The sequence below is a fragment of the Cherax quadricarinatus genome, chromosome 25 (assembly GCF_038502225.1).
Source record: "Cherax quadricarinatus isolate ZL_2023a chromosome 25, ASM3850222v1, whole genome shotgun sequence".
In the NCBI taxonomy this organism is placed as follows: domain Eukaryota; kingdom Metazoa; phylum Arthropoda; class Malacostraca; order Decapoda; family Parastacidae; genus Cherax; species Cherax quadricarinatus.
The window spans coordinates 39,784,944-39,797,454 of record NC_091316.1 but is presented as its reverse complement, the minus strand read 5'-3'; the positions used below and the strand labels follow the sequence as shown (position 1 = coordinate 39,797,454).

General features: G+C 38.1%; 1 protein-coding gene across 1 annotated transcript in view; it reads left to right on the top strand.

Annotated features, from left to right (window-relative positions):
* The window catches only part of LOC128689971 (nephrin), a 250,211-nt gene that overhangs the window by 199,727 nt on the left and 37,973 nt on the right, over positions 1-12,511 (top strand). Inside the window, exon 9 of the mRNA XM_053778436.2 lies at positions 173-281. Coding sequence (XP_053634411.2) covers positions 173-281 — 109 coding nt within the window. The remainder of the gene's footprint in view (positions 1-172; positions 282-12,511) is intronic.

Below are 12,511 nucleotides of genomic sequence, written 5' to 3'. Positions count from 1 at the left end.
ATATATATATATATATATATATATATATATATATATATATATATATATATATATATATATATATATATATATATATATATATATATATATATATATATATATACATACATACATGTATATAATGTTTTCGCGTCTCCCTCTCTCACTAACACCTCGTTCTTTCTCTCAACAGCTCCAGTACACGCCCCACACTCAGATGGATTACGGTTTCCTGTTGTGCTGGGCAACAAACTCAGTTGGAAAGCAAAGGGAGCCATGCGTCTTCAAGATCTTCCCAGCAGGTAAATTTCTATGATAAAACCTTAGATATCGTTCTATGTTAAACATGCAAGTATCCTGCTTTGTTAAAAATATAAGAATTCAGCTCTTTTAAACATCAAGAATCCGGCTACATTAAATATACATTCATCCTGCTAAGTCAGACATACAGCAAAAGAGTGACCTGATATTGTAGATCAATAGGTAATATTTCATGCTACATCACCATGACAACTTCTTACCTTAAGTATTCAGGTAGCAGCTGTACTAAATCTTCAAGGCTCTTGTTATGCTACGCATGCAGAGTTTTTAAAGTGTTGTACTAAACACACACACAAGTTGCTATGCTAAATTACAGAACATGTAAGATGCTAATCTTAACACACAAACAAAATGCGATGGTAAACAAATAGCTTCAGATACTATACAATATCTGCAGGTAAAGACTCAATACTATATACACACTTAAGATACTGTTATGAAGTGTTAGGAGTTTCTTTACTGACGAGATGTACATGAAGGTTATGTCAGCTGAGACGCACTGGGACCCTGCTGTATCATCCCCCGCTCCCCATGCATTCATGATATATCTGTTCTATATATATATATATATCCACTATAATCTATACTTGATAAACAAAAGAAGAATTGGTTGGGATTCGAACAGTGCTCTATGCCAGCAGCAAGCTTAGCACTATAACTATTCAACTATTTGGATTCGAGGTAAGATGCTTATACATCCAGCATTTCAGTAACACGGCTGTAAAACTGTTGGACTTGTGGCTGTCACGGATTACGATTATAATTTTCGTTCATTCTTCTGCTTGTTCATTATTAGTAGTTCATCCTGTCTTGGATTCATAAATTACAGTAATGACATCTTGTCCACTCGGCCACAAATGCCTGTTTCACAAGTCATGTTTCCTCTCTCCATCCCGGGCATATCAGTCAGCCTCAAACATGGATTCCAGCTATATCAATCTCCTGCTGTATGTTCTGATCTCTCAAGGGAATTTTATACCAATGCACCACGCAGAAACAAGCTGCTTTTAATGCATTTGTGTCCAAGTGGATTAGAGCATTACCTTGGAACCTTGCCCATCTCCGTGCAGTAGTAACAATCCCTGTTGACTGCGATCATTATTCCTACATAGGGAAGTGGAGCAGAATTCATCCTCCGTAAGCCATGCGTGTCATAAGAGGCGACAAAAATGCCGGGAGCAAGGGGCTAGTAACCCTTTCTCCTCTATACATTACTAAAGTTAAAACTTTTGTTTTTCTTTTTGGGTCATCTGCTTCGGTGGGATAGGGTCAGTTTGTTGAAAGAAAGAAATATACATATATATATATATATATATTTTTTTTTTTTTATTATCACACCGGCCGATTCCCACCAAGGCAGGGTGGCCCGAAAAAGAAAAACTTTCACCATCATTCACTCCATCACTGTCTTGCCAGAAGGGTGCTTTACACTACAGTTTTTAAACTGCAACATTAACACCCCTCCTTCAGAGTGCAGGCACTGTACTTCCCATCTCCAGGACTCAAGTCCGGCCTGCCGGTTTCCCTGAATCCCTTCATAAATGTTACTTTGCTCACACTCCAACAGCACGTCAAGTATTAAAAACCATTTGTCTCCATTCACTCCTATCAAACACGCTCACGCATGCCTGCTGGAAGTCCAAGCCCCTCGCACACAAAACCTCCTTTACCCCCTCCCTCCAACCCTTCCTAGGCCGACCCCTACCCCGCCTTCCTTCCACTACAGACTGATACACTCTTGAAGTCATTCTGTTTCGCTCCATTCTCTCTACATGTCCGAACCACCTCAACAACCCTTCCTCAGCCCTCTGGACAACAGTTTTGGTAATCCCGCACCTCCTCCTAACTTCCAAACTACGAATTCTCTGCATTATATTCACACCACACATTGCCCTCAGACATGACATCTCCACTGCCTCCAGCCTTCTCCTCGCTGCAACATTCATCACCCACGCTTCACACCCATATAAGAGCGTTGGTAAAACTATACTCTCATACATTCCCCTCTTTGCCTCCAAGGACAAAGTTCTTTGTCTCCACAGACTCCTAAGTGCACCACTCACTCTTTTTCCCTCATCAATTCTATGATTCACCTCATCTTTCATAGACCTATCCGCTGACACGTCCACTCCCAAATATCTGAATACGTTCACCTCCTCCATACTCTCTCCCTCCAATCTGATATTCAATCTTTCATCACCTAATCTTTTTGTTATCCTCATAACCTTACTCTTTCCTGTATTCACCTTTAATTTTCTTCTTTTGCACACCCTACCAAATTCATCCACCAATCTCTGCAACTTCTCTTCAGAATCTCCCAAGAGCACAGTGTCATCAGCAAAGAGCAGCTGTGACAACTCCCACTTTGTGTGTGATTCTTTATCTTTTAACTCCACGCCTCTTGCCAAGACCCTCGCATTTACTTCTCTTACAACCCCATCTATAAATATATTAAACAACCACGGTGACATCACACATCTTTGTCTAAGGCCTACTTTTACTGGGAAAAAATTTCCCTCTTTCCTACATACTCTAACTTGAGCCTCACTATCCTCGTAAAAACTCTTCACTGCTTTCAGTAACCTACCTCCTACACCATACACTTGCAACATCTGCCACATTGCCCCCCTATCCACCCTGTCATACGCCTTTTCCAAATCCATAAATGCCACAAAGACCTCTTTAGCCTTATCTAAATACTGTTCACTTATATGTTTCACTGTAAACACCTGGTCCACACACCCCCTACCTTTCCTAAAGCCTCCTTGTTCATCTGCTATCCTATCCTCCGTCTTACTCTTAATTCTTTCAATTATAACTCTACCATACACTTTACCAGGTACACTCAACAGACTTATCCCCCTATAATTTTTGCACTCTCTTTTATCCCCTTTGCCTTTATACAAAGGAACTATGCATGCTCTCTGCCAATCCCTAGGTACCTTACCCTCTTCCATACATTTATTAAATAATTGCACCAACCACTCCAAAACTATATCCCCACCTGCTTTTAACATTTCTATCTTTATCCCATCAATCCCGGCTGCCTTACCCCCTTTCATTTTACCTACTGCCTCACGAACTTCCCCCACACTCACAACTGGCTCTTCCTCACTCCTACAAGATGTTATTCCTCCTTGCCCTATACACGAAATCACAGCTTCCCTATCTTCATCAACATTTAACAATTCCTCAAAATATTCCCTCCATCTTCCCAATACCTCTAACTCTCCATTTAATAACTCTCCTCTCCTATTTTTAACTGACAAATCCATTTGTTCTCTAGGCTTTCTTAACTTGTTAATCTCACTCCAAAACTTTTTCTTATTTTCAACAAAATTTGTTGATAACATCTCACCCACTCTCTCATTTGCTCTCTTTTTACATTGCTTCACCACTCTCTTAACTTCTCTCTTTTTCTCCATATACTCTTCCCTCCTTGCATCACTTCTACTTTGTAAAAACTTCTCATATGCTAACTTTTTCTCCCTTACTACTCTCTTTACATCATCATTCCACCAATCGCTCCTCTTCCCTCCTGCACCCACTTTCCTGTAACCACAAACTTCTGCTGAACACTCTAACACTACATTTTTAAACCTACCCCATACCTCTTCGACCCCATTGCCTATGCTCTCATTAGCCCATCTATCCTCCAATAGCTGTTTATATCTTACCCTAACTGCCTCCTCTTTTAGTTTATAAACCTTCACCTCTCTCTTCCCTGATGCTTCTATTCTCCTTGTATCCCATCTACCTTTTACTCTCAGTGTAGCTACAACTAGAAAGTGATCTGATATATCTGTGGCCCCTCTATAAACATGTACATCCTGAAGTCTACTCAACAGTCTTTTATCTACCAATACATAATCCAACAAACTATATATATATATATATATATATATATATATGTATAAATTATATATATATGTATATATATATATATATATATATATATATATATATATATATATATATATATATATATATATATATATATATATATATATATATATATATATATATATATATATATATATATATATATATATATATATATATAATTTATATATATATATATGTCGTGCCGAATAGGCAGAGCTTGCGATCTTGGCTTAAATAGTAACGCTCATCTTGCCATATAGGACAAGTGAAAATTTGCGCATGCAATAATTTCGCCAAATTCATTCTGAACCTAACGAAAAAAATATATTTCACTGGATTTGTTTAGTATTAAATTATTGTAAACAATTCAAAAATACACTTAGTTGGGTTAGGCTAAAATAAATTGTTCTTGTTATTATAAGATTAGGTAAGTTTTCTAAGATTCTTTTTGTGCAAAATTAAAAAATTTTACGTTAACATTAATGAAAAAAATTTATCTTTAAACGTATAAGAGAAAATTTCAGAAAGGACTTAATTTTAAATGAGTTCTAGCTAATTGAGCAGTTTTACATATTTGGCACGACATATATATATATATATATATATATATATATATATATATATATATATATATATATATATATATATATATATATATATATATATATATATATATATATATATATATGCCAAACAACCACTCTGAAAGAATAGAGAAATTCCAAGCGCTTTCGTGACTACTCACATTATCAAGGAACTATGAAAGTAAAGCATCCAAGGAAGCTATATAAGGGGTCTGGTCGGCACCTCACTATCAGATCCCACAACGGTTTAAACACGTGACGCGCGGCGAGCCAACTTGGAAAGGTCCTTGGCTCAACTCACCCCACAAACTATTCTACCCAAGAAATAAGAAATTTTAAAGATTATTTGTCCAGTGTATTATTAAATTCTTCCCAAATTCTATTAATTATAAATGGATCTAATTTATATAAACCAAAGGAAATATTCATATTATTGTCAAAACTGCTTTTTATGAAACAAGATTCAATTATATTCCTGTCGACCATGGACTTGCTTGATACTACTTTCTCAACTTTTTGAAAATCAATTGGATGGTTAAAATCTCTTACATGAATAAATAGAGCATTGGAATCTTGTCCAGTTCTAATGCTATATTTATGTTGTTTTAATCTTAGTTCGAGATTTTTACCAGTTTGACCGTAATAAACTTTATCGCAAATTTTACAAGGAATCTTATAGACACATCCATCAGCATTTTGGGGGGAATTCTTTATCAAAAGTTTTTTTACTGTATCGAGATTTTTGAATACAACTTTAATATTAAAAGTCTTAAGAAGAGAAGGCATATCAACCAAGTTTTCATGGTAAGGGAGAACCAACATATTTTTATTTGAATAAGGCTGGTTGTCCCTTTTTGGATTGTAAAAAGTATTTCTGGCAACTTTAAAAGATTTATCAATTACATTTCTTGGGTATTTTAAATCATTACCTATTTCATAAATTTTGGATATTTCCTCATCTATGAACTCAGGACTACAAATTCGTAAAGCTCTCAGAAACATTGATGAGAAAACAGACAGTTTGACTCTATCTTGATGCGAGGAATAATAGTGGACATAGGAACAGTTATTAGTAGGTTTTCTGTAAATTTTAAATTTGAATTCATTATTACCCTTAATAATTAAAACATCTAGAAAAGGCAATGAGTTATTTTCTTCAAACTCAACAGTAAAGTTTATTGAATGGGCTAAGCTATTTAATTTTCCAAGGAAATGGTGTATATCTACATTTTTGGGCATAAGACACAAAATATCATCAACATATCTGAACCATTTAGCTCTATTAGGGAGGATTGTGTTAAGTAACCTTGTTTCAAAAAATTCCATGTATAGGTTACTAAGAACAGGTGAAAGAGGATTTCCCATTGCCATACCAAACTTCTGAGTGTAAAATTTATCATTAAATACAAATTTTGCATCAACAATGCAAAGTTTAATAAGTTTAATGATAGTAGGAACTGGCAATGGTAAATCATAGTTAACGAGTTCTTCAGATAAGAAACTTAATAAATCATCAACAGGAACTTTCGTAAACAAGGAAGTAACATCAAAACTAACCATGTTAAAATCATTTAGGTCAGTCAAGGAGCTTAATTTATCAACCAAGTCTATGTTGTTTTTAACATTAAAGTTAGAAATTTTGCCAACAATAGGGCTCAAAATATCAACAAGCCATTTTGGATAATTTATATGAAACTGACCCTATGGAGCTAATAATTGGTCTGACTGGATTCCCTGGTTTGTGTGTTTTTATTAGCCCATACATGTAAGGCAAAGATGGATTAGTGGAAGTAAATTGTTTGACTAATTCATCTTTGCCTTTCAGTAGAAGTTTTATTGTTTTATTGAAATTGCTGTTAACGGTTTCTAGGGGATTTTTCCTAAGTTTAGAATAGGTTTCAGTATCATCTAAGAGATTATTCATTTTTTCTTGGTAATCATTTTCTTTCATAATTACTATTGCATTTATTTTGTCTGCTTTAGTAAGGCGCAAATTTTTATTGTTATTAAGTGTATCATAAGACTTAAAGAATCTTTGAGGGCAATTGGGAATGTTTGGTTTTAACATAGAGCTATATACCATTCCTTTACTAATATTAATTTCATCAGAGGATAAATCAGAAAATTTTTCAAAGATACAAAAGGCTTTTTGCAATGATATTTTGAGCCCTATTGTTGGCAAAATTTCTAACTTTAATGTTAAAAACAACATAGACTTGGTTGATAAATTAAGCTCCTTGACTGACCTAAATGATTTTAACATGGTTAGTTTTGATGTTACTTCCTTGTTTACGAAAGTTCCTGTTGATGATTTATTAAGTTTCTTATCTGAAGAACTCGTTAACTATGATTTACCATTGCCAGTTCCTACTATCATTAAACTTATTAAACTTTGCATTGTTGATGCAAAATTTGTATTTAATGATAAATTTTACACTCAGAAGTTTGGTATGGCAATGGGAAATCCTCTTTCACCTGTTCTTAGTAACCTATACATGGAATTTTTTGAAACAAGGTTACTTAACACAATCCTCCCTAATAGAGCTAAATGGTTCAGATATGTTGATGATATTTTGTGTCTTATGCCCAAAAATGTAGATATACACCATTTCCTTGGAAAATTAAATAGCTTAGCCCATTCAATAAACTTTACTGTTGAGTTTGAAGAAAATAACTCATTGCCTTTTCTAGATGTTTTAATTATTAAGGGTAATAATGAATTCAAATTTAAAATTTACAGAAAACCTACTAATAACTGTTCCTATGTCCACTATTATTCCTCGCATCAAGATAGAGTCAAACTGTCTGTTTTCTCATCAATGTTTCTGAGAGCTTTACGAATTTGTAGTCCTGAGTTCATAGATGAGGAAATATCCAAAATTTATGAAATAGGTAATGATTTAAAATACCCAAGAAATGTAATTGATAAATCTTTTAAAGTTGCCAGAAATACTTTTTACAATCCAAAAAGGGACAACCAGCCTTATTCAAATAAAAATATGTTGGTTCTCCCTTACCATGAAAACTTGGTTGATATGCCTTCTCTTCTTAAGACTTTTAATATTAAAGTTGTATTCAAAAATCTCGATACAGTAAAAAAACTTTTGATAAAGAATTCCCCCCAAAATGCTGATGGATGTGTCTATAAGATTCCTTGTAAAATTTGCGATAAAGTTTATTACGGTCAAACTGGTAAAAATCTCGAACTAAGATTAAAACAACATAAATATAGCATTAGAACTGGACAAGATTCCAATGCTCTATTTATTCATGTAAGAGATTTTAACCATCCAATTGATTTTCAAAAAGTTGAGAAAGTAGTATCAAGCAAGTCCATGGTCGACAGGAATATAATTGAATCTTGTTTCATAAAAAGCAGTTTTGACAATAATATGAATATTTCCTTTGGTTTATATAAATTAGATCCATTTATAATTAATAGAATTTGGGAAGAATTTAATAATACACTGGACAAATAATCTTTAAAATTTCTTATTTCTTGGGTAGAATAGTTTGTGGGGTGAGTTGAGCCAAGGACCTTTCCAAGTTGGCTCGCCGCGCGTCACGTGTTTAAACCGTTGTGGGATCTGATAGTGAGGTGCCGACCAGACCCCTTATATAGCTTCCTTGGATGCTTTACTTTCATAGTTCCTTGATAATGTGAGTAGTCACGAAAGCGCTTAGAATTTCTCTATTCTTTCAGAGTGGTTGTTTTGCATATTCTGAAATCACCTGTTTACTGTGATCTTATTGCATATATATATATATATATATATATATATATATATATATATATATATATATATATATATATATATATATATATATATATATAAAGCAATTAACAGGGTGGACGAGTAGAATCTGTTTGAAAGGTGGGTGTCAAGTGCACTTGGGCGTAACTCAAAGTTAAATGCAAAGTTGAGTCACTAGGATGTTAGGAAATACTTCTTAAACCTTAGAGGGGTCAAGAAGTGGAAAGACCTACCATAGACAGCGAAGAACTACAGGCAGAATCCAGCAAATAGATGTGACAAGAGCTGAGAATCGACCCCTGCAAAAATATATGGGTGATTACAATTAGATGGAAATTTACACACACGCACACCCACACACACACACACACACACACACACACACACACACACACACACACACACACACACACACACACACACACACACACACACACACACACACACATATACACACACACACACATACACACGCACACACACACACACACACACACACACACACACACACGCACACACACACTCTCACACACACACACACACACACACACACACACACACACACACACACACACACACGCACACACACGCACACACACACAACTGAGGAGGAGGTGAAGAAGCTGCTAATGGACATTGATACCTCAAAGGCAATGGGACCGGACAACATCTCCCCATGGGTCCTTAGGGAGGGAGCGGATATGCTGTGTGTGCCATTAACCACAATCTTCAACACCTCCCTTGAAACTGGGCAACTACCTGAGGTATGGAAGACGGCAAATGTAGTTCCCATTTTTAAAAAAGGAGACAGAAAAGTGGCACTAAACTATAGACCAGTGTCAATGACGTGTGTAGTATGCAAATTCATGGAGAAGATTATCAGGAGGAGAGTGGTGGAGCACCTGGAACGGAACAAGATTATAAACGCCAACCAGCACGGATTTATGGAAGGCAAACTCTGTGTCAGAAACCTGAAGTTTTATGATAAAGTAACAGCAGAGAGAGGGGTGGGTTGACTGCATCTTCTTGGACTGCAAGAGGGTCTGTGACACAGTTCCTCACAAAAGATTAGTGCAGAACGTAGAGAATCAGGCGCGTATAACAGGAAGGGCACTGCAATGGATCAGAGAATACCTGACAGGGAGGCAACAACGAATCATGGTACGTGATGATGTATCACAGTGGGCACCTGTGACGAGCGGGGTCCCACAGGGGTCGGTCCAATGACCAGTGCTATTTTTGGTATATGTGTATGACATGATGGAAGGGGTTAGACTCAGAAGTGTCCCTGTTCGCAGAAGATGTGAAGTTAATGAGGAAAATTAAATCAGATGAGGATCAGGCAGGACTTTAAAGAGTGCTGGACAGACTGGACATCTGGTCCAGACTGGACATCTGGCCAAATGCAAAGTCATGAAGATCGGGGAAGGGCAAAGAAGACCTCAGATGGAGTATAGGCTAGTTGGCCAAAGACTGCAAACCACGCTCAAGGAGAAAGATCTTGGGGTGAGTATAACACCGAGCACGTCTCTGGAAGCACACATCAACCAGATAACTGCTGCAGCATATGGGCGCCTGGCAAACCTGAGAACAGCGTTCCAATACCTTAGTAAGGAATCGTTCAAGACACTGTACACCGTGTGCGTCAGGCCCATACTGGAGTATGCAGCACCTTTTTGGAACCCACACTTGATCAAGCACGTCAAGAAATTAGAGAAGGTGCCAAGGTTTGCGACAAGGTTAATTCCAGAGCTAAGGGGAATGTCCTATGCAAAAGGTTAAGGAAAATCGGACTGACGACACTGGAGGACAGGAGGGTTAGGGGAGACACGATGACGACATACAAAATACTGCGTGGAATAGATATGTTGGACAGAGACAGGATGTTCCAGAGAGGGGACACAGAAACAAGGGATCACAATTGGAAGTTGAAGACTCAGACGAGTCAAAGGATGTTAGGAATTATTTCTTTAGTCATAAAGTGGTCAGGAATAGCCTAGCAAGTGAGGTAGTGGAGGCAGAAACCATACAGAGCTTTAAGATGAGGTATGATAAAGCTCATGGAGCAGGGAGAGAGAGAGGACCTAGTAGCACTCAGTGAAGAGGCGGGGCCAGGAGCTGAGTTTCGACCCCTGCAACCACAATTAAGTGAGTACAATTAGGTGAGTACACACACACATGTAAAAGCTAGAGGACCAGGCACGCATAACAGAAAAGGCAGTGCAGTGAATCAGAGAATACCTGACAGGGAGGCAACAACGAGTCATGGTACGTGAAGAGGTGTCAGAGTGGGCGCCTGTGACGAGCGGGGCTCCACAGGGGTCAGTCCTAGGACCTGTGCTGTTTTTGGTATATGTGAATAACATAACGGAAGGGATAGACTCAGAAGTGTCCTTGTTTGCAGATGATGTGAAATGAATGAGGAGAATTAATTCGGTCGAGGATCAAGCAGGAGTACAAAGAGACCTGAACAGGCTACAAGCCTGGTCCAGCAACTGGCTCCTTGAATTTAACCCCACCAAATACAAAGTCATGAAGATCGGGGAAAGGCAAAGAAAAACGCAGACAGAGTATAGTCTAGGTGGCCAAAGACTGCAAACCTCACTCAAGAAAAAAGATCTTGGGGTGAGTATAATACCGAGCACATCTCCTGAGGCGCACATCAGTCAGATAACTACTGCAGCATACAAGCGTCTGGCAAACCTAAGATTAGCGTTCTGAAAAATCAGTAAGGAATCGTTCAAGACTCTGTACACCAGTTTGGAACCCACACCTGGTCAAGCACGTCAAGAAATTAGAGAAAGTGTAAAGGTTTGCAGCAAGACTAGTCCCAGAGCTAAGGGAATTGTCCTACGTAGAAAGTTTAACAGAAATCGACCTGAGGACGCTGGAGGACAGGAGGGTCAGGGAAGACATGATGACATGACGAGGAATTAACTAAGTGGACAAAGACAGGATGTTCCAGAGATGGGACACAGAAACAAGGGGTCACAATTGGAAGTTGAAGACTTAGATGAGTCAAAGGGATGTTAGGAAGTATTTCTTCAGTCACAGAATTGTCAGGAAGTGGAATAGCCTGGAAAGTGACGTAGTGGAGGCAGGAACCATATGTAGTTTTAAGACGAGGGTTGATAAAGCTTATGGAGAAGGGAGAGAGAGGAGCTAGTAGCAGTCAATTAATAGGCTGGGCCAGGAGCTATGATTCGACCCCTGCAACCACAAATAGGTGAGTACACACACACACACACACACGCACACACACATACATACACACACACACACACACAGACACAGACACACACAGACACACACACACACACACACACAGACACACACACACACACACACACACACACACACACACACACACACACACAAACACACACACACACACACACACACACACACACACACACACACACACACACACACACACACACACACACACAAACCTGAGAACACCTGAGAACAGCATTCCGATACCTTAGTAAGGAATCATTCAAGACACTGTACACCGTGTATGTCAGGCCCATACTGGAGTATGCAGCACCTGTTTGGAACCCGCACTTGATAAAGCACGTCAAGAAACTAGAGAAAGTACAAAGGTTTGCGACAAGGTTAGTTCCAGAGCTAAGGGGAATGTCCTATGAAGAAAGATTAAGGGAAATCGGCCTGACCACACTGGAGGACAGGAGGGTCAGGGGAGACATGATAACGACATATAAAATACTGCGTGGAATAGACAAGGTGGACAAAGACAGGATGTTCCAGGGAGGGGACACAGAAACAAGAGGCCACAATTGGAAGTTGAAGACACAAATGAGTCAGAGAGATAGTAGGAAGTATTTCTTCAGTCATAGAGTTGTAAGGCAGTGGAATAGCCTAGAAAATGACGTAGTGGAGGCAGGAACCATACACAGTTTTAAGACGAGGTTTGATAAAGCTCATGGAGCGGGGAGAGAGAGGGCCTAGTAGCAACCGGTGAAG